Raw genomic sequence first — 23597 nt, 5'->3', positions numbered from 1 at the left:
GGTAATATTTCCGGCCACAACCCTTTGGCGTCTTCGAGTTTCTTCTTCGTGATGTTCAGTATCGACTTGTTGGAGGACTCCGCTTGTCCGTTGCCCGCGGGGTGGTATGGCATTGAGAGTATTCTTTTGATATGCCATTTCTCAAAAGACTCAACGACTTTCTTTCCTATAAATTGGGGTCAGTTGTCGCAGATGATCTATTTGGGGAGGCTGAATCCGCATATGGTGTTTTTCCATATGAAGGTGATCACTTCCTGTTCACGTATTTGGGCCAATGCTCCTGCTTCTACCCATTTAGAGAAATAATCAGTTAAAACCAAAAGAAATCGTACGTTACCTCGTCCTGCCAGGAGGGGCCCACTATGTTCATTCCCCATTTGATGAACGGTTAATGGGAAGTCACTGAGTGTAGGTCTTCGCCTGCTTGGTGAATCATTAGGGCATACTTCTAGCATTTCTCGCACTTTTTCACAAAATCCGTTGCCTCTTTTTTCATGGTGAGCCAGCAATACCTTGCATGTATGAGGCATCTCACCAAAGCCCGATTGCCAGAATGATCTCCACAGTGGCCTTCATGTACTTCCTTAAGGACACACCGCGTCTGATTTGGGCCTAGGCATTTCGCCAGAGGGCCTTCGTACGTTCTCTTGTACATGTCGTTGTGAATGATGTTGTACCTGGATGCTTGCATTCGCAATTTCTTGGCTTTTTTATCAACTGGGAGTATTCCGTCTTGCAAGTATGTAACAATACGGCTGCGCCAGTTCCAAGTCACGTTTATGGTTCTTACCTCGATTATGTCTATAGATGAATTGAAAAGATGAACTACGCTTCTGTCTCCGGTTGCAATATTTTTGGTGGCTGCAACTAATTTGGCGAGGCCGTCCGCCTCGGTATTCTGTGCTTGGGGGATCTGGTTGAGTTGACATTCGTCAAACTCGGGTAGTAGCTTGTAGATTTCGGTCTAGTACTTTTGCAACCTTTGCTCCTTGATTTGGAAAGTCAATGTGACTTGGTTGACCACGAGTTAAGAATCACAGTACAGTCTCAGCCGCTTCACTCCGTATTTGAGTGCTAGTCTTAACCCTGCAATTACGGTCTCATACTCGGCCTCGTTGTTAGTCATGTTCGGGCATCTTATGGACTAGCGAATCACTTTTCCTGTTAGGACTTCGAGTACGAGTCCCAGTCCCGGACCCTGACGCGTTAAACGTGCCATCAGTGTAGAGGACCCACAAGTCTTGTGTTTGGGGAGAAGCGTGGACGGCTTCTTTTTTGACTTTGGGCATTATTTTTGCGCTGAAGTAGGCGACGAAGTCTGAAAGGACTTGTGACTTTATCGATGTTCGCGGATGATATGTGATATCATGCTCGCTCAATTCGATGGCCCATTTGTCCAACCTATCTGATAGCTCGGGTTTATGCAAAATGCTTCTTAGGGGGAAGTCGTGACGACCGAGATGGGGTGACATTGGAAATATGGTCTAAGCTTTCATGAAGTTACGACTAAGGCTAGAGCTAGTTCTTTGAGGTGGGGGTATCTTGTATCGGCGTCGACTAGTATTTTGCTAATGTAATAGATGGGAGACTGCGTACCTTTATTTACTCGGACCAGGACCGCGCTCACATCTACTTCGGACACGGCGAAATAGACGAGGAGGTGCTGCCCCGGTTCTGGTTTTGAAAGCAATGGTGGCGATGGCAAGTACACCTTTAACTCCTTCAAGGCTTGGGTGCACTCAGGGGTCCATTAGAGGTCGTTATCCTTTTTGAGTACGCCGGGGAATTTATGGCACCTATCAGATGATAACAAAATGAACCTTGAAAGGGCGGTCATACAGCCATTCAACCTCCGAATCTATTTTTTGGTGGTCAAGTACTCTGGTATCCCTTCGATGAGCTTGATTTGGTTGGGGTTGACCTCGAAACCTCGATGTGACACTAGGAAACCTAAGAATTCCTGAGACCACGCCAAATGCACATTTTTCGGGGTTCAATTTCATTCTGTATTGCCTGAGTATGCCGAAGGTTTTTGTCAAGTGGTCGATGTGATATTCTTTCCTTTTGTATTTGACCAGCATGTCATCTATATAGACTTCCATCATTTTACCGAGTTGGTCTTTGAACATCCTCGTCACTAACCTTTGATAAGTCACCCCCGTGTTTTTCAGCCCGAAGGGCATGACCCTGTAGCAGTACGTCCCCTGATGGGTGATGCAGGTGGTTTTTTCCTGATCCTCTTCCTCCATGAGGATCTGATTATAGCATGAGTAGGCATCCAAGAAGCTTAGTAGTTCATGCCCGGTCGTTGCGTCGATGAGTTTGTCGATATGGGGTAATGAAAATGAATCCTTGGGGCATGCTTTGTTCAGGTTTGTGAAATCTACGCACATACGCCATTTTCCATTTATCTTTTTCACCACGACCACGTTGGCGTCCCATTGGGGGTATTTCGACTCCCTGACGGAGCCATTTTTCAACATTTTCGCGTACTGCATCATTAACTGCGGAGTTGAACATACGCCTAACCTGCCTCACAGGGGGATGGAATGGATCGACGTTCAATTTGTGTGTGGCGATCTCCTTTGGGATACCTAGCATATATGCATGGCTAAAAGCAAACAAGTCCACGTTAGTAGTTAAGAATTGACGAAACTTACCTGGTTCTTGAAGTTTGAAGCCGATGTAAGCTTTCTTGTTGTTATCGTTGATATCTAACTGAACGGGGTCGAGGTCCTCTATGGTTGATCCTGCAACTTCGACCGTATCGGGGTCTCTGATGACGTCCTCGCTGTCATCCCACATCGACCTCGACCCTATTGATTGTTATGCCTCTTTTTCTTTGTCCTTTGTTTGTTGGGTGGTTGTACAGTCTAGGGCGATGCGGTAGCATTCCTGAGATGTATGTTGTTCCCCTCGTATACTGAATATTCCCTATGGAATTGGGAATTTGATGACTTGTTATAAGCTAGAGGGGATGACTCGCATGGTGTGTATCCATGGTCGCCCTATTATGGCGTTGTACGTTGTGTCTTGGTCCATGGTATGGAATATGATTTCCAGAGTGACGCCACTGGCTAGGATAGGGAGTGTGATCTCACAGGATGTTCGCTCAGCTGCATTGTAAAACATGTTAGTGTGATGCAGCGCGACACTATCTTATCCTCGAGTTTCATTTGTGCAAGTACACGAGGGTGGATAATGCATGTGCCGCTCCCATCGTCTACCATAATGTGCCTCACATCGGTATCTAAAATACGTAAAGTGATAACAAGAGAATCATAGTGAGAAAAACCAAACCGTTGGTATCTGACTTATCGAAGATGATACTTTCTTCGAGTTCATCATACCATTCGTGGGTGATCAACCATTTGAGCTTGTGGGTTATGGTGAACTTCACACTATTGATGGAAGCATCGTCACCTCCACCGAAGATCATCAGGATGGTACGGGTGGGCGAGTGTGGTTTCGGCGGTCCTTGATGTTGTTCACATCCTCTGGAAAAGTTGGTCCTTCCCCGGTCGCTCAGCAACTCTTTGAGGTGTCCTTATCGTAGCATGTTTATGACCTCCTGTCTTAGGGCGATGCAATCTTCGGTTTTATGTCCTCACTCTTGATGGAATTCGCAGAGGGCGTGTGATTTTCTGGTATTTGGGTCTGACCTCATCTTTTGTGGCCACTTCACCTTCGGTACGAGCTTTTTCAAGGCGTAGACTATTTCTGTAGGTGACACATAAACATTGTGAGAAGATAATAAATGGGGCATACCTTTCTCATTCTGATGTGTCCCTGTTCTTGATCGGTGTGGGCCCTCTTCATGGCGGGATGAGGACGCAGTGGCAATTATGACATATGGTAGATGTCATTCCTAGTTGGGTCGCGAGGTCGCGAGATCTCTTCTGATATCATTTCTTCGATCTTTCCTGGATTCTGCTTGCATCGAGGTTAGTCGATGGGTCGGTCCATTGAGGTCATCATTGTCTGCTTGGACTTCGGCGCAATATGCGTTATGTATCTCATCCCAAGTAGTTGGGGGTACTTCATAAGTTGACTCAGTATCTTTTTTGTTGCCCTCGAACCGTTTCTGCTCAGCCCGTTTTTCAAAATTGTGACTGTCATCCCTTACGATACATTCGATAAGGTCATTCTTACTCGGTTGAACCGGGCGAGGAAATCCCTCAATCCCTCTCCCCGAGATTGTTTAATAGCAAATATGTCGTTTACTCTCACCTCTGTCTTTTTGGCCCCAGCATGGGCTGTTATGAACTTATCGGCCATTTCCTCGAAGGTTTCAATAGAACGCGCAGGGACTTATAAATACCAAGTTAATGCTCCTCCAGTGAGGGTCTCGCCAATTTTTTTTAACAAAATGGAGGATACTTGTTCCTTGGCGAGGTCATTGCCTTTCACGACGGTGACGTAGTGAGTCACATGGTCTTCGGGGTCGGTCGTGCCATCATATATTTTCAGATAAGGCGGCATTTTAAAGGTATTCAGTATGGCATGTGGGGCGACATCATCACTGTACGGTTGCTCGACGAACTGACCGGCATCTCTCTTAGGTAAGAACTTAGGGGCGCCCGGTATCTTATCGACCCTTTCTTGGTGTTCTCTGATTTGGTCCCGAAGCGCTTTGTTCTCATTTTCCATTTCCTCCATCCTTTTCAAAATGGCTACGAGAGTGTCGTCACCTGCACCATTAATGATATTGTGAGTAATACATGTCGTTGGGGAGGAGGAGGGAAATGATCATGCTGTTTGTCCGCTGGTGGTATAACGCAAGTCCTTGCATTTTCTGTAGTTGTGTCCCGAGCGGGCTTATGGAGGACGCTGGTTAGCGTGTCAGTTAGCCAGGCCTCTAGGAGCTTTTTTATTGCTGGTGGCGCCTCCCCCCGCCACGGATGTGGAGGCTCCCTTACCAAGAAATTTTGTGATGCTGTCGTGGGGAGGGGTGAGCCACCTCACCTGGGGGAGGCATTTAGGCGTTGCGTCCTCGTCCACTACTTTAGAGCTCTCATTGATGATAATTATGAGGTTGGTTGGGAGGTCACTCATTATTTTCATTCTTTCTTCTCCATTACCTGCCATATTAGATCTGTCTGCAGAATGAAAAGGATCTTGTTCTTTTTTTTTTTTACGTTAGTAACCAGTGTCAGTTGTAGATCTAGAAGAAACTAAAGATTTAATTAGATAATCCCCACATACAGTGCCAAATTATTTGACCAAAAGTATAATTTTCGGCTGAAACTATTATATTTATGTAATAACAGGTTAAACCTAGTTAATGATAATATCTCTATATGCGAATCTTGAAAACGTGTGTGAGGTGAGACAGATCGAATAAGGGGTTGACAATAACAAGCATTAAATAGTCATAAAGTATAAGCAATAATGGAAAGTGGCTGATAATAAATAGTAATAAATGATATTTGAATAAATAGAAGGAGTGATTCACCCAATAAATAATTAGCTGAGTGATTATTCCTCCTAACAATGATGAGTGATAGACAGATCTTAGAACATTCGAAATCTTCTCGGATCTGATGGAAAAGTGTAGGATAATATAAACAAGAATCTTGATAAAAAGGTGTTATTTGTATCTTTTCAAGAGGAAGAGAATCTTTTAGCAAGGTCTGCTCTTATCAAAATGAATATCACATGCCCCTATTCATTATCTTTTTTCCTATTTATATGGGACATACCCCCAATAAACCCTAGTAGTATAAGTACAAAGAATATCCAATGAAATATTCTCTTTAATATCCTGCCCTAATAAACTAGCCGTTATAGCTTTTTTTACAGTGCTCGACACTGACCATTTTCTGCATCTCGACCACGAGTTTCGCCATCTCCTGGTCGACCTCGGCTGACTCTTTTCTCGATATTGCTTAGTCCCAAGTACTGATACAAATATCGACCCATACACTAGCTTTATTATAAACATTGTTTTGTGTTAGTGCTAACTATCTCCTCCGTTTCATTTTATTTGTTGTAGTTCAACTTGGTACTCCCTCCGTCTCATATTATCTGTCATGATTCTTTTGTACACGCCCCTTAAAAAAAATTAATTAGGATGAAATTTTGATTACTTTACCCTTATTCATGTCTTAATATTTAATCTTTCTTCATTAGTATTTGAATAAAGTTAGGTGCATGTAGTCTTCAAGGATAATTATTACTAAGGGTAAAAAAATAGAAAGATAATCTATTTTGTCTTGAACTTTTAAAGTGACAAATAATTTGAGACAATTATTTTTAGTAACCACGACTAATAATATGAGACGTAGGGAGTACAAACTTTAATAAAAAAAGTTAGACTTCTTATGGTCTTAAATGAGCCATAACATTGTATGGTTATAAGACTTTTAAAGCTTTTGTCTTAAATCTGTCAAAATACTTGTGTGGCTATAAATGATTTTTATTAATAAAAAAAAAAATGTATCGATTTTTTTTTTAAAACAGACAAATAAAAGACTAGTGCCAAACAAAGTAAAGCGGAGAAATTACTTGTTATGAATTTTACAAATGCCTTTATTTAGGGAACAAATTTTCGTGGTTATGATGATATGAGGATTGTTGTTTATGATAGAACAAAAGACATTTTTATTTCATTTTGTCACTCTTCAGTCTTCCCCACTCTTGAAGAATGGCGATATTTATTACTCGAGAGTCGAGCATAATACAAGGAAAATTTCTAGTCTTCCTATGTATTACTAATGCAAGCATTAGTTATACAACTTATTTGGTATTATCTTATGAATAATTAATACATAACATACCATGTTATTACCAATACCAAGGCTATTAATGCATGTATTAGCATGGTCAAAGACAAAACCTTTAAGCCCCTTAAAGCTAAAGAACATGGAGGGCACTTTTGTAAGCAACTAATTTTCTTAAAAATTATGCAATGCATCTTAATATTTAATACACCACACCAAACAGTGCATAAAAAATAAACTAATGCTTGCATTAGTAATACACCTTATTCAGCATTATTCTTATATACCCTACCAAATGACCCTAACTCTTTTATTCTTTAGAAAATTGAAAAACAATTATCTTTATTTACTAATCAGAAAAGGCAATCAAGAATCAGAATACAAGTTTTGATCACTTGTTAATTTAAAGGAAATAACAAGAGACTATTAACAGGATTGAGTTGCCGATGAATTTACGCATTGTAACAAAATATAAGCACACCAAATTTAGGTTGACAACAGGGGAACATCATTTTTCTTCCTTGGAGAACTGTCTGCTTCTCACTTTACTGGATCTTGATCAAATTGGTTTTGCAATACTGATATCACAACAGCAACTCAACTGCAAACTGTCTGCTAAAAGAACGCAAAAAAACAACAGAAAAAGAGAATACTATAGTGTTTTCTTGTATGCACCTATAGACGCAAACTGCTGGAAGTCAAAGCAGTGAGCCTGGAAAGTGCATAGATGATTGGTTTTAGAAGGGCATCTTGAAATGGTTAAATTCTACGCCATTTCCTTCTTCTGCCCTTCTCATCCAACAGCCTACTATCACATAAACATGAACATAGAACAAGTGAACTACAACAACTAGCATAGGAAATGTAGGAAGTTCGGTAAGCAGATATGTCGACAGCAGAACAACAACCGGCCAGTAAACTTCCCAATTTGAATTCATGTAGCTACAGCCACATTGGCAATCAAAAACAAGAGTACTCAATTTCACCCTTCTCTTGGTACATGTAGCTTTCAATCAAGCATTAGAATTTGACATAAATTACCACATAAGTATGATCTTTCTAAAATGGATTACCACTAGTATTGGAGATGTAGAAAGTTCGGTAAGCAGATATGTCGACAGCAAAACAACAACCGGCCAGTAAACTTCTCAATATGAATTCATGTAGCTACAGCCACATTGGCAATCAAGATCAAGGGTACTCAAGTTCACCCTTCTCTTGGTACATGTAGCTTTCAATCAAGCATTAGAACTTGACCATTTCTAATATCTTACAGCCTAATATCACATAAGTATTACCTATGTTGTTCAGACTCTACAAAAATGTTGCCGGGTGCGCGTTGGATACTCCAAAAGTAGTTTGGAGGATCGAGCACGGGTGCGGCAACATTTTTGGAGAGTCCGCATAACATAGAGTATTACAACAACAACATACTTATCCCTACCCTGTGGAGGTAGAGAGACTATTTGCGGAGAGCCTCGGCTCAAGGACAAAATAAAAATGAGCAGTATCAACAAGCACTAACAACAATGATATAGTAAACAAGTAACAGGTAAACATATAACTCTACAAACAAAAATGCAAGGCTAATACTATTGCCATGAGAATGGCAAAGGAATACACGCAACTACCCCCTAACCTTCTACCCTAATATCACGTAAGTATTATCTTTCTAAAATGAATTACAACTAGTATTGGAAATGTAAGAAGTTCAGTAAGCAGAAATGTCGACCGCAAAACAACAACCCGCCAATAAACTTCTCAATTTGTTACTCAATTTCTCACACCTTCTCTAGGTACATGTAGCTTCCGATCAAGCATTACAATCTGATCATTTCTAATATCAGAGGCAAATCCATCATCTATGCACAAAATGTAGAGCAAGAACATCTTAGATACAGTCAACATAGCTAGTAATAAAGAATAAACAGTTCCAACGAGGGATATCTCAAATTGCATGTTCTAATTTAAGATGATTCTCATCAACAAAATCCTTAATAAGAACCACTAAAAGCTAGTTAACAGGACACAAAAATAGAGATAACAAGAATCAATTCAAGTAAAAGTACTATAAAATTTCTTTGCCTAAAAGACTAACTCATGTGGTCTCATGCCTGACTTGAGTGAGAACCGCGCAGACAAATAATCCTTCAAATAAGGAACACCCTCAATAGCCTTGATCAATGCTGCATCAACAGTTTTCTGGTCATCTTTCTTTTCCTGTGGAGGAACATTTTTCTCCTGCGAGAAAAATAATGTGAACAGAAAAGATCCATTAGTATTTCAGTCAATATCAATCAACACCTCAACCTTAATTCTTTCATGTCCTAGATTAATAACTAAATATAAAAGGGTAAAAATTACCTTTTAAAATGACTTAGACGGTGTAAAAAGTGTTGTGCACAAAACATAAACTCGAGTTATATTTGTGATGGACTGATGGTGTGGTGAAGCAGAGAAAAGGTCTTGAAAATTGAGAGGCAGAAGGTAGTTGAGTGCAACAAATATATATATGGATTGTAAGAAGTTTGAGGAAGTTCTTTCTTTCTTTAAAGGCCTTATATAGTTAGAACGGAACTGCCGTCTATTGCTGGATTGTTCATTCCCAGGTATCTTGCCTTCCAGAAGTTAAATCATTCTGTGGCAAAAGTGCAACAGTCACCATAATTGAGGTGATGCAACATGAATTTATAGATATCGCTCCCTATGTAATGCTCCATATCAATTTTAATACAATTCTCCATATCCATTCCACTTTATCCGAGTCCATTTCATTCCATTACAGTTAAAAGAAATACAAATAGTATTTGAAATGTAAGAAGTTCGGTAAGCAGATATATGTCGACAGCAGAACGACAACCGGCCAGTTAACCTCTCAAATTTGAATTCATGTAGCTACAGCCACATTGGCAATCAAGATTAAGGATACTCAATTTCACCCTTCTCTTGGTACATGTAGCTTTCAATCAATCATTACAATTTAACCTTTTTTTCTAATATCAGTGGCACCCCTCCCGACATGATAAGTTTAAATTGCTTAATTTTCCATAAACATCAATCACAGGGCGGGCTCACAGTGTTGGTTGCACGTTCAGCTGAACCTATATTAAGAAATCCAATGAATATGTACAAATTATTAATTTAGAACCCAGTAAAGATTATAATCCTGAACCCATAAGGTTCAAATCCTAGCTCCGTCTCTGATCAACCATTGTCATTTGTGATAAACTAAAGGCCTTTTAAAAATAGACTCTCACTACATTTCACATTTATATCTAAAAATGCAAAAAATGATTTAAACTAGAAAGAATTAAAGCAGAAAATGAACAAATGAAAACAAACCTCTTTTTTCTCTTCAAAGAACTCGCCTTCACCCTTCTTCTGTTTCTTCTCAGCTACCTTATCAAAATACTTATCATCAGTCTTCTCAACATTTACCTCACTAACATCAACTTTAGTTGACGTGGCAATAACATAAGCTTGATTAACACGTCTTAATGGAACTCTATTAAGGTTAAAAGGACCAGTAACAAGCAAAAGCCCAGATTTAAGCTGTTTTAAAAACACAGCTCTTTTACCCTTAAATCTTCCAGCTAAGATAATAAGCACAGTTCCAGGTGTAATACTTGATCTTAATTTTGTGGGTTTTGGCTTGTGTTTGTTTACAAGGGGTTTTGCGACCTCATCTGCTGGGTAAAATTTTGGGGGATTTGAGGTGGGTGGGGATGGGGTGGGTTTTTTCCGGTGTTGAGGGAATTTTGTGGTACATTTTGGAACGTGAGAATTTTCCAACGCCGGGAATTAGGTTTGGGTTGCGGATTGTTTTCTTGGGCGCCATTGGAGAAGCTTTGGAGGAAGAGAGAGTTAGCTGTATTATTTTGTTATATAGAGTTGTAAGCTAGGGTTAGTGACTGAAATGGCAGCGGTTCATTTCTCTAACTGGAGAACTGGTTATTTTGGGCTTGTTTAGAATTGTTGGATAATTGAGGAAAATCTATAACTAGGGTGATTTATGATTGCTAATTCAAAATTAGTCACAGTTTTAAAAGTAATTAAAATTTAGCCATTTTTTTTGTGTAATACAAAATTTGAATAAAAATACCTTTAAAAATCTGAATTTTTTTCAGCATAATATGGTGGAGTTCGAATTTTTTATATGTGAATATGTTTGAATTCCAACATAATATGTTAGAAGTTTATACGCGAGATTTGTATATTTTTGTTCATATTATCTCCACATTAAGTAGTAACTATTTTTCAATGACTTTGCAAATGCGGACTATTTTTCAATCCTAGCCTATGCTATTTTTACTGGATCATTTGACATTAGATTTGGCCCTACAAATAGCCACTTTTTATACTGTTAATAAAAAATTAATCATAATTTCAAAACTAATAAATATTTAACCACTCTGTAATGAGAACATAAATATCTAGACAAAAATATTCCTACTTAATACATGAAAAAATTCTAGCTTAATACGTTAGAGAAGTTTTTATAAGTGAAGCTTCGACATAGTTTGAAAACTTCCTAGCTATGAAATTCTAACAGAGTTTATTGAAGTTTCATTTTTAAAATCTTTGAACTCTAGCCCAACGTTGGGCGGATCATTTAGGCTTGGGCCAAATTTGACAGTTGTAGCAGGAATGTAAGTTTGCTTTGATTTTATCACCAACCTTTTACACGCTGAATACATCTTGAGATACTTAAAGTTGGCACTATTTTTCATTTAGACACCTAAACTTAAGGGTGTTCCAATTGAGCACTTATAGTACCCCTAAACTTTTCCAATTAGACGTTTCTTGCTGAGTTGGCACATAGAGTGAAGTTCACCTAAAATAGGCGCGTGAAGAGCCCAAAAAACATATTTTATCTTCATTTTTTCTTTTTATTTCTTCCTTCTTCTTCTTCTTTTCTCTCCACCGTCACTTCCACCATTGTCTCCCCCACTTTCACCATTATTGTGCCTCCGCCATTAATTTAGCCCGAAAGTTTGAACCAACAATCGTCTAAGTTGATTGAAACCGAAGAGAGACCGTATTCTTCATTTGAAATCAAAACACCATTAATGGAGTCTTTAAGAAAGCTTGAAGGTTTAAAATGGGTTACTTAATTTGATGAAAATTTGAGAAATTAATATTGGGGTTGTCTTCGAGTCTTCGTGGGGAATCTTTAGCTGAATTTATAACAAATTTGGAGGAGTTTCTCTTGAAATTTTGGATTAAAATCGTGGTTAGAACAAGAATACACATGAAGATAGTGAAGAACACCAAGAATAATGATTTCAAGAACACCAATATATCCTTCTTTTGTCTTTTCTTTTGTTAATAATGTGTCATTTTCTGATTGGGTGTAAATTAAAGTTTTTTTTTCTTTTTGAGAATGTTATTTTATTTTTTTTTACTAAATAGATTTTAAAATATTTTTTTTCTTCTTTTTTTTAACCCAAAATGATATATGTCCATTTTTTTATTTGTCATTCGCCACGGCAGCGAGTGCATTGCACACTCTTTGTAAGTTTGACTAATTGTCAAAAAAATATCTAATTGGAAAAGTTTAGAGTACTATAAGTGCTCAATTTGAACACTCTTAAGTTTAGGTGTCTAAATGAAAAATGATGTCAACTTTAAGTGTCTCAAGATATAATCAGCCTTGTCTAAACTAGGTTTCAATTCGTGGACAGTTCCTGTTTTTGCCCATCTAATGGTTGTCTTCAGGGGCGAAGCTACAGTGTAGCAAGGGTGGTCAACTGACCACCCTTCGTCCGAAAATATCGGAAAATTAACATTGTGTATATAGGTAAAATTTTGGATTTACATGCATTTAATACATATTGAACACCCTTGCAACAATGAAGGGTCATAGCTCAGTGGCAAAGGGTGGTCAAGAGGGCCTCATAGGCGCGGGTTCGAGCTTCACTCTCCACAATTTTTATTTTTCTTGTTCAAGTTTGAACACCCTTGAAATATTTTCTAGTTTCGCCACTGATTGTCTTTGGTGAGTGTATCACGGCATCACTTAGAACAAAATTAAACTTCATGTCAAGAGAATTCTCGTTAAAAAAAAAATGGTTCCACACAATCCAATAATATATATTGAGCTTATATACTGGTTCGGTACAATTATATTTTAGGCATGACATGACACTATTGGATTTATTTACGGACCATTGGTGCCAACATTTGACAAGGTTATTACAACAGGTACGGAGATAGGATTTGAAGTGTACGGGTTCTAAATTATAAATACAGAGTCTCAAAAAAAATCACCTGATTTTCTTCTCCGCCCTGACTACATATGAAAGTTATCTTCTTAACAAGGGCATAAGGCCACTCCATGTGAATGCAAGTTGGTCTCACTAAGAAACTAAAAATAAGAAATTAGGACAACAACCACATACCTTGTCTGTCGACTTGTACTCCAAATTTAAACTTTTGAAAAGAACCAAAGCACAAACTGACAAAGAGAATGAAGTTCAAAATGAGGGATAACCCTAGAATCAAAAATTAAAAATTAGATTTTGTATAAATTGTCAAATATAAAATATAAGAGGAAAATATGAAAGAAAAAAATCAGGAAAGAAGAATTGAAGAAGGAAGAATGGCCTAACTTCTAAGGGAGAAAGAGCATACATTCATACACAGCGAGAGTTGAAAGACGTCTGGATCCGGCAGATTGCGGTAGCAGCGCCAGCGATTAACAGAGGCAGAAACCTAGCTTTTTTGATTTGGAATTGAGAAGATGAGAAAACGTGTTTTTGTTTAGAGAAGGATTTGTTTATTAGAAAGAAAAAAGATTTTATGTTTTATTTATTAAAAAGTATAAATGCTAGTTTAAAGGAAGGCAAAGTATCGTTTGGACTTTGGAGTTGTTTCGGAATTCCGATGTCGTTTAATTTGTGCTTTCTTAGAAAGAAAAATTATAAAAAGCAACAAAATAGCTCAATGTTTTCAATGTGATTCGAACCCGCGCTTTCTACAGGCGAACCTAGGAACTCTTACCATTGAATCCAGAGCCATTTTGTTACTGGGTTTGGCATGATATATTTATATAGAATCGGTAAAAAATTTTAATACAAATATAGGGTCTCGAAAAAAATCACTGAATTCGCCCGAACCCGCACCCTCTACTGTAGCTTCGCCTGTGATTACAAAAGACACGATCTCATCATAATTGCACTCCAATGAAACTAAACTTACATAGACAAGAATATATTGTAGAATGATTTAAACCCTTTAAAAAATTTATTAAATACTTTTGAAATACATAAGAAAACGTATAATCATGTGAAAAAGAAATCTACTAGCTCTCAATAGTAAATACCATCAATTTGGATAAGTATCCAATATCCATGAAATTAAAGACAAGTATAAACTAGGGGCAAGTGCACATGTAGTTATTTTTAGGAATGCTATTTAGAGATTAGTCAGTACATATTTTGTCCTGAAATTTTAAATTAAAAATCTTAACTTTAAGACAATTTAAGATATTTTTATCCTGAAAAATTAAACTAAACAATTAAAATTCACAACGCACTGACTAAATCCTAATAGCACCCTTTAGAGTTGCTATCAAATTAAGCCAACATAGGGTAAATCAAAAGACCTCTATATTCTTTTCTAGGTCTCTCCAAAAAAATCCCTTTATAATCTCCCCTCCAAATTCTTTTCCAACCCCTTTCTCTGACCTTGGATATTCACCACTTATAGTACTTTCGAGTTTCTAGTAAAATTTATTTATTTTCTTGTTAGAATAAGCTTATATACCAAATTTCCAATTATGGGTGCAAAACTCTGTTGTCTCAACCACCCAAATTCAGAACCCCAACAACCGAAAAAAATCACCCCAACAAATTCTAAACAAAATAACGAAAATACAAATCCTCTTCAAATTCACAAAGCTTTGCAAATTTTTTTCTCAGTTTCAAATATAAACGCTAACTATGACGGAGTTGTGCCTAGTGGTGAAGTACAAGTTAATATCATATTTAATTCGCCAATTAAGAGTTTTGAGGAATACGATTAGTAAAACTTTCTATATTTTGCTGTGTGTGAAAGAACATTCGCCAAACAAATAGAAATAAAACTTGGTTAAGTAGCACAACAACAATATACGCATTGTATTCTCATAAATAAAATTTGGGGAGAGTATATACGCAAACGTTAGTTCTACTTTGTGGAGGTAGAGATCAAGGATGTTTCCGAAAATTTATGTAATCAGCTAGCTAGTATCAAATGCTACCATTTTTACCATTTTTGTGATTCTATTATTTTTTGGGGATAAAACACGCCAAGCATGTGTTTTTAACTTATTTGTTACTCCCTCTGACCCAATTTATGTGGTATTTAATTAGATACGAAAGTTTTAAAAAAAAATGTGGTCCAAAACAAATCAATAGATATGTGTATAACTATAAATCTCTCATTAAAAATAAAATAAAAAAGTTTAAAGTTATATTATTTCTAGACGAGGGAGTATTATTTCTAAATAAAGAGGTATGTTATTTTTTCAGGGACAAACTGAAAAAGAAAGTATGGCACATAAATTGGGACGGAGGAAGTGTATGTTATATTGTATACCTACCATTTAAGTTTATATATGCCTTAATAACCAGTAGTATGCTGCTATAATGTACTCGAAAGACATGCATTTTCCATTTTGCTGTGTGTTCCAAAGTTAGAAAATTAAGAATAATACACACGGACGACGGGTGTTGTAAGGCGAATAATTGAGCGTCGCCAATTTGGCTACATGAACTTTTACCTTATTACTAAGGGTTCGATTCCTATTTTGTAATCCCCTTCCCCATTTCTCCCTTTCCCTACACCCTACGTGACAAAAATTAAAAAAAATTCTAAGCTGGAATTGTTTATCTAATTGCTATTAAATTTAGGTTCCGTGCTCTCACACGTATATACACTTTTTACACTATCATTTTTAATTAACCGACAACAATATTTAGCTAGCTCTTTGTAAGAAATCTAATATGATAATTAAAAAGCAAAGTAACAACTCATTATAATTAACCAAATTGCTCTAATAACTTATACGTAGTATACTTCTTTTATACTAATAGAATATACTAGTATCCATGAACGTGTGTTACACGTTAATAATGACACATGATGATTTAAATATTTATTTATATGAAGGAACAATAAAATTTAGTTAATGAGAGAAATTTTATGTATAATAATACAACAATCATCTAAATGCCAAAAAATATTATTACATTAGCATAATACATGGAATTTAAAATAAAAGGACATCATCAAAACTTACACAAATGATCAATTTTGTCATGTTAGTAACTATAATTATATATTATAGTTTAAAAGTATTTAATGTGATGGTATCTTAACGAACACTTATTTGTGGACAATATTTTTTTGTGTATGTTTTCTCATAATGCGTTGGTTGCTCTGCCTTAACCAGAACTCTTATTGTCGATCTTGATATCCCTCTTGAAAGTGTAATATACAGTTGTTCGTGCAAGAAAATATATTGCGGTAATATAATTCAATATTTAGGATGTTTGACCTTGTGCTTTATTTATTATATTTGTAAAACATAAACATACTAAAAATTATTTTCACACAAATTTAAAAGGATATTACTTAGTTTCAGATGACGAAAGTTGAATTCAGGGATAAGAATATACTTAGAAGTACATTAACCAGTATCATACTTTTTGCATGTATGACGTTACTGTCAAAACTTCTATATACCATTTATGTGCTATTACATAAGCTATTCGACGTATCTAAGTTTTTCAGTGGCATAACGGGCATATTTTTCTTCAAAATTAACTATATACAATGGAAGATCAATTTTAACTTAGTCTATTATATATACGGTGACACTAACATACGTAAGAAATAATAAACTTGACAACAAACATATATGGTAGAAGGTCATTTGGTACTAAAGTATTTAAGTATTCTTCTTGGTAGTAAATATTAGTATCATTTTCTTGTTGAGTCAAAAACTGAAAAATATTTTATTTTTACTATAAAATTTTGCAATCAACCTTTTATTTAGTTGATCAACATATTTATTTCTGCTAGCTAAAATATCTTTTTAATTCTATCATGTGATTTGCACAAATTGCGTTCTAATCTAATGATAGAAATATTTCTCTTATTAAATGCACTACTATTACCATTGGGATTGATAACCAAGTGTTTAGGAAGAACCAAATTATTTTTTATTGGATGCTCTTCTTCGTTTCCGACACGAAGCAAGAAGACACTAAATACTGGATATGTTCTTACTTTATATTTCTTGTAGCTGAATCTTTTTTGTTTGAGGCTAGAAGTATACCTTTGGCAAACTAGCTTTTACAATCTCTACTTTTATCGATTTTGGAACTACTGGTAGTACTTGACAGAACCTCACCTCCCAAACCATTAATTTTTCACCAAATGGTTCATTAATATCCATATCTCTACAACTCCGGGCAATTATTTCGATCGTTTGACACTTAGCCATAAGTGCTTCATCCCATATTATCAATTTTGCTTTCCTTATAAATTTAGTACTGTTGCTTTGCTTTGATATATTTGTGATGGTTATTTAAGTTGTTTGAAAAGGTATATCAAATCTAAAGTGAGTGTCCTTACAATAAAATTATTGTTGGTACACCACTTGCTATTATTGCTAACAGTGTCATGCCTCTTGATATGATATTTGCAAGTAATGCATCTACAAAGAATAATCCCATTATATCATAGTCGACTCTTTATAATATAGTCTTGAAAGCGTGTTCTTGTTTATGATTTAGCTTTAATTGTGCTTACTCAGACACTTGTGTAGCATTTTGTTTCTTAATAATATACTAACCTTTTTCCTCTGTGTTCTAACACTCTTTTTATGGAATAAATTAATGTACCCTAAGATTTTTTTTAACTTGAATAAGAATTTTACTCATGTGATGAATTTAAAAAATAATTGAATTGCATTCTCTTGCTAAATAATTAATTAAAAGATTTAATTATTTAGTTTTAACATAAAAAATAATTTATTCTATATTGATTCAGATCTTAATATTAGTTCATCTTTTATTTTGAATATTTAATCTCAATTATAAATTTATCCTCCATAAATTTTATTTTCAAAGAGTAAAAGATTGATATGACATTTCACTTTTAGATCATTATGTTTGTAGTATCATTAGTGGTATTGACTCTTATCAACCATTTTTTTCCTCTTTCTCACACATTTATATTTTTAAATATTTTTTTAGTTATTGTTTAATAATTGAGTATTTTTCAATATTACATGAAAAATTAATAAAAATATTATTTGAGTAGGAAAATAGTTCAAATATAATATAAAAATATATTATCGTTGGGGTATTTTTTTTCTCTCAATTTCAACTCTTTATGCAGTCCATTTAATATTACTTTTATTTTTTCTTCGTATTGGACATTATGGAGTGGTAATGTATTGCCAATACAGAGGATTCTTATGAAATTGATTTTATTAACCATTCCTACATATTTTTATTAAGAATTTAATAGATAAAATTATATTAATTTTAAAACCTTAAATATTAAAAATTAGCGTAGAAGGTATTGTAGTCCAAAAAATAGGTTATTGCAGTTATATCCTTTCCCCGTGAGTTCTTCCGTTTAATATTTTAGGGCTATTTTGATATATTAATGTTATATTTATGCTATTATAAAAATATAAGTTCTTATGTTTCTGAATGTGTTTGGACAATATAATATATTCTCAAATTAAATTAGTAATAGGACATTATAATACGTTTTCAAATTAAATTACTAATAGGAATTTTTAAGAAGTGTATCATAAAAGTAATATGATTACATTACTAAAGATATTTACTTGTTCAATTTTATATGAATTAGATATCCCGAAAGTAATTATACTAATAGGATTCTTAAGGTAATCACGTAGGATTCCTAACGTGTATTATTATGGCCTAAAACTGATAGGTTAAGAGTCTAACATCTAGAATTTCGGTTATGTCATTTTATTATGAGTTATTATGCTTAATATTATAAGGTTATTTTTGTAAACCGATATTGTATTCATACTTTTATAATAATATAGATATACATAGATAACTCACTGTTTTACTCAACTATCGAATTGTGGCCCCGTCGGAATGTAAAAAAAGGAGACAAATGACACTATATAGCCGCTCTTAAAATAATAGTCGAAAAATATATTTTTTGTATATATATATTCTGTATAGTATATATAAAAATTATATAAATTTTATATTCATGTTCGTCTAACGAATATAAATAATTTTTGGCGCATGCTAAAAAGTAATATTACTCCAAAAACAAATCAACCGACAGCTCCTAGACATGGAACCCACTAACGTATGAAAAAGCCACAAAAAATGACTGTTAAAGTAAATAAAAAAAAAATAAAAAAATAGGCGGGGTCCCCCTAACGGCAGCGATGCGCAATACCCGCCAAAGTATATGATCTCAATTCTCAAACTATATCCATCCCTTCTTTACGATTTCCCACTTTCCACTTTACTATATCCGCTAAACACTGTAGCTAAAAGTCACTGATTTAATTTAGCGATTAATTATTAAAAGATTATATTAGATACGCGCAATTTAATAATAGATTAACGATAAAGTTGGTAGCTAATTTCAAATTATTTTTTAATGATCCAGTTTATTCGTTATAATTTCTTTTTTTATTTATTTTATTACTAACATAGTTTCGAGCTAAAAATAAATAAAGTGGGTTCTTTATTCTTACTCTTTCAGTTATAGCTATGAAGTCTTCTCGCAGAAACAGCTTTTACTCTTCTTCTTCTTCCACTGTCACCTGCTTTATGGAAAATGACCAATCTACCCCGGAGATCATTCAAATTCCCATTCAGTCCCCGCCGGAAAATGCACTCCCAAACCTCTCAGCTCCGACCGGTACGGCTGCTGTTAAAATACAGTCAGCTTATAGGTCTTACATAGTTCGTACCCTTGTAAAGAAGATTTCAGCCGTCAATTCTGAAGCAAACTATTTACAACGTCTCATCCAACGGCAGGTATAATTGACCGATTATTTAACTGTACACTTTACTAAATTGCTCTCTGAATTTCAGCTTATTAAATTCATACTTTCAAAATTTCATATATGGATCTAAAACTTTAACCTGTCGTAAATGATTAGTTACTATTCTTATCAGATTACCAATTAATGTTTATCAAGAGATTTACCTATAATTACCTAATAAGTGACGTGATTGTATATATATTTTTACACGATAGTGCTTAGATCGAGCTTCCACGACTCTACCACCCAGTCAATTCTATTCCACTTAATCCCTCTTTGATGGCCACATAAAATAATTAATTAATATGGGTTTGAAAAAAATTCATCTTATATTAGTCATATACTCGGATATTCATAGGCGAATTGATTAAAAAGTTATAACATAAAATTTTCAGGTTGCAGAGAGGGGCTACATGCATAACATAGTAGTATTAATTATTAAGGTAAGAGGATTTGTAAAAACTCCAGTTGCACCTTGTGCAAGTATAAGACTTCTTTAGTTAGTAGGGGTTACTATAACAACATCAACAACAACAACAACAAAAAACCCAGTGCAATCCCACAAAGTAGGGTCCGGGGAGGGTGAAGTGTACGCAGAACTTATCCCTAACTTCCGAAGATAGAGAGGCCGTTTCTGATAATTAGTAGGGGTTACTGCTTCTCCTAATTTCTTCCCTTTGACGTATTTTGAAGATCAAATTTTGAGGAATATATATAAATACATATGCACATAATACCAAATTGTAAGTTTTAGTGATTCTTGCGTAGTGATGGCATTTCCTATTACTGGTTGTTATGTCAGTGAGGTACAAATAGACCATATCAACATTAAATCTTATCAACTATTGTCCTGAAAGCACATAAACCACCTAGCTACTTTCTAGAATGGTAGATGACCACTGAAATCGGTTCGTGACATGTCACTTGTTGATAGCAAGAGACAGTTGATGCTGCTATACAACAACAACCCAGTATAATCCACTAGTGGGGTCTGGGGAGGGTAGTTTGTACGCAGACCTTACCCCTACCCTGGGGTAGAGAGGCTGTTTCCGATAGACCCTCGGCTCCCTCCCTCCAAGAACTCCAACCTTGCTCTTGGGGTGACTCGAACTCACAACCTCTTGGTTGGAAGTGGAGGGTGCTCGCTAGAGCAACCCACTCTTGTCACAGTTGATGCTTGTCACAGTTGATGCTGCTATAGTGCTATGTATTTTCAACTACATCTCTATCCCACATTATTTGCAATTTGAGATGATTGAATAATGACAAGGTTGAAATTGTAGTTTGCTACCGCTACAAAGGATACTCTACCGGATTCTTATCGTGAAAAAGGGGTAGGCTCGCTAGGTGGCTTAGTCTCAGTGCCGCTGGTCATGACATGACCCCCATGCTGGGTCATGACTGGTTGTTATGTCACTTAGGTACAATCAGATCATATCTAAGTTAAATCTTATCAACTATTTTTGTGAAGTACACAAACCATCTAGCTAGAATGATAGATGATCTCACTGAAATCATGTCCGTGACATGTCACTTGTTGATAGCAGGATACAGTTGATGCTGTAAGGTCCAGTGAGCGAGAGAGAATCAGGATGAACGAGGCGCTAATGGGTCTACTATTGAGATTAGACTCAGTGCCAGGAATTGATCCAACAGTCAGGGAGCTGAGGCGACACGTGAGCCGCCGGATCGTGGGGTTGCAAGAGATATTAGATGCTGTTTCTGACACTAAGATTCAAAACTGGGATGGGTTTTTGATGGACTGGGATGATGTTATAGAGAGGATGGAAATGGAGGTTTGCAAAGAAAGAGGTGATAATGAATTGGAGACGTTTTGTGCTGAGCATTTGGGTTTTCGGTGCCTACAAAGATTTCTCCGCGACCAATAATGATACTAATCCTCACAAATGTAATGTCATCTTTCCTTTCTTGTTAATACATTATATATATCTATACATGTATCTGACTTGTAATCCTGTTGTATAATGCATATGAGAGTTCTCTTTCCTTCTCGTCTTCGTTCTGTGTTAATGACATCTGGTAGGTAACATTTGCTTTCTATAGGTTTTCTAGAAACATTTATCTAAATTCTTTGCTACATTAGGAAATTAAACTTGATCGATAAGGCGTAGATGTATATTTTTCCTTCAGTTCCCTGATTCTGTCAAGAATATTCTAAAAGTATATTGCATAAACAAGGTGTTATGGTATATATGCCCTAAGAGCGTTTTCTATCGTAAAATTTTGAGAAAAAAGTGCTAACGCTAATCTGATAAAAAAGAAGAAAGATGGAGTGTATGAAGAAATACCTGTTAAGTGGCAAGAACTTTAAAAGTTGATGAATCCATCACGTTAAAATCCTGAATTCGCCTATGTGACAATTGTAATACATATATAGTACTCTAGCAAAAGTATGTGTGCAGTTCATTTCAATGGAATAATAAGTTCTTATTATACTGATACAGCAGCTTCTCAAGCTTCCACATCAATTCTCTACATCATTTAGCAGTTACTGATATTTCCTTCAATTGAATAGCATGACAAACTAACCCCCCCCCCCACCCCCCCCCCCAAAAGCAACCCCACCAAAGCAACCTTTGTTTTCTCTTGATCTCTCTATACTTGATAAAACATAGAACTTACATGCCAAATGAGACATGTTTAGACAGAGGTGCAACTGCATTTGCATTGTGACAAGCAATTCTTGCAATCAGAAAGCCTTGGGTAGACACCTTTGCAATCGCACTTCTTTGTACACTTGGTACGCGAAGTTCCACCCCACAAGCACTTGGCCATGCAACGCATGATAGGCGCGCATTTTGGACAGTCGGCTTTCATGTGATTTACTATGCAATTTCTGCAGCCATCACCATCTGTTGGGCACCCTAAACAGGGCAAAGTAATCATCTCACACACTATTATTAACATTAACAGACACCCAAAGAGTGTCTTTGATGATAGCATCTTTCCCTCTCCCATAGATCTTTTCTACACTCTATATAAGTTCTTGTTTATAGATGCCCTCTTGTGACTTTTGATGAGAAGGTCACTAGAGGGAAGAGATCTATTTATAGCGGGTATTCAACTCAATTTAACTTGTAATCCCTCCAATCTCAAATATTGTTGTTATTTTCAACAACAACAACAACGGCAAACACAATGTAATAGGGTATGCAGAGAGTAGCGTGTACGTAGACCTTACCCCTATCTTGTGAAGGTAAAGAATTTGTTTTCGATAGACCCTCAACTCAAGAAAGATGAAAATGAGCAGCAACAACAAGGAAACAGAAGTGAAAGAAATAACCGGTATTAATAAAGATCTAAACATAAGAGAATACGAGAATAATACTAATACTACAAGATTTGAAAGATACACTCGACTGTCCACTAACATTTTAATATTAGTTGTCATTTTCTACCGACTAAATTTGTTTCAAAACATTGACGTTTCAGAAGAACAAGAAGTCATTTATTACTTTTTTTTCCTTTTAAAATCTACCCTTATTGCTCTAATTGACGGAGTGTTAATTACGTAAGACGTTTAATGGGGAGATAAAGGATAGTTTAGACAAAAACGTACTCTTATGATTAAGGAGAGTGCAAAAACCTTAAGAGGCAGAGAGAATTCTTAGACAGAATTCATGCATGGTTTGGCACAGATTTTTACCTAAAATTTAGTACTCTGGTCCTGGTTTTTATCAGCATTTAAGTTAAATTTAATGTGTGTTGCAGTTAAAGTTGGCTATTGTCTTGGGTTGCTCAATAGTGCCTCATCTCCTCGTTAGTATATGGTTTTAAATGATTGACATCCTTGTCCTGTCCTGCCT

General features: G+C 35.9%; 1 protein-coding gene, 3 non-coding genes and 2 pseudogenes across 5 annotated transcripts; 1 reads left to right on the top strand and 5 right to left on the bottom strand.

The window, feature by feature from the left end:
* Nucleotides 1-7095: 7095 nt before the first annotated feature.
* Nucleotides 7096-10683, bottom strand: LOC107792509 (large ribosomal subunit protein eL6-like; annotated as a pseudogene).
* Nucleotides 7583-7673, bottom strand: LOC142177866 (small nucleolar RNA snoR109). Its single transcript, XR_012706410.1, has one exon. It is a non-coding gene; the product is annotated as a small nucleolar RNA snoR109 (small nucleolar RNA).
* On the bottom strand, nucleotides 7808-7898 carry LOC142177870 (small nucleolar RNA snoR109). The gene has a single exon (XR_012706414.1). It is a non-coding gene; the product is annotated as a small nucleolar RNA snoR109 (small nucleolar RNA).
* LOC142177872 (small nucleolar RNA snoR109) lies at nucleotides 8421-8498 on the bottom strand (annotated as a pseudogene).
* On the bottom strand, nucleotides 9533-9626 carry LOC142177869 (small nucleolar RNA snoR109). The gene has a single exon (XR_012706413.1). It is a non-coding gene; the product is annotated as a small nucleolar RNA snoR109 (small nucleolar RNA).
* Nucleotides 10684-19304: 8621 nt separating the features above from the next.
* On the top strand, nucleotides 19305-21777 carry LOC107792508 (BAG family molecular chaperone regulator 5, mitochondrial-like). 2 transcript variants are annotated; one of them, XM_075246869.1, is made up of 2 exons: nucleotides 19305-19762; nucleotides 21315-21777. In XM_075246869.1, the coding sequence occupies exons 1-2, from the start codon at nucleotides 19493-19495 to the stop codon at nucleotides 21657-21659; spliced, it is 615 nt and encodes a 204-aa protein (XP_075102970.1). In that variant the 5' UTR covers nucleotides 19305-19492; the 3' UTR covers nucleotides 21660-21777. The 2 variants fall into 2 exon arrangements, with proteins under 2 accessions (XP_075102970.1, XP_016470216.1); XM_016614730.2 differs by having other exon boundaries at nucleotides 19338-19762; nucleotides 21318-21777.
* The last annotated feature ends 1820 nt before the right edge of the window (nucleotides 21778-23597 follow it).

This window comes from Nicotiana tabacum, chromosome 23, assembly GCF_000715075.1.
Source record: "Nicotiana tabacum cultivar K326 chromosome 23, ASM71507v2, whole genome shotgun sequence".
Taxonomy (NCBI): Eukaryota; Viridiplantae; Streptophyta; class Magnoliopsida; order Solanales; family Solanaceae; genus Nicotiana; species Nicotiana tabacum.
Note: the sequence above shows the minus strand (reverse complement) of the source record. Positions and strands in the feature narration are given on the sequence as shown.

Coding starts and splice junctions, on each gene's coding strand:
- LOC107792508 (XM_075246869.1), top strand. CDS start 19,493: ATGAAGTCTTCTCGCAGAAACAGCTTTTACTCTTCTTCTTCTTCCACT. Junction 19,763..21,314: donor AACGTCTCATCCAACGGCAG/GTATAATTGACC, acceptor ACTTGTTGATAG/CAGGATACAGTTGATGCTGT.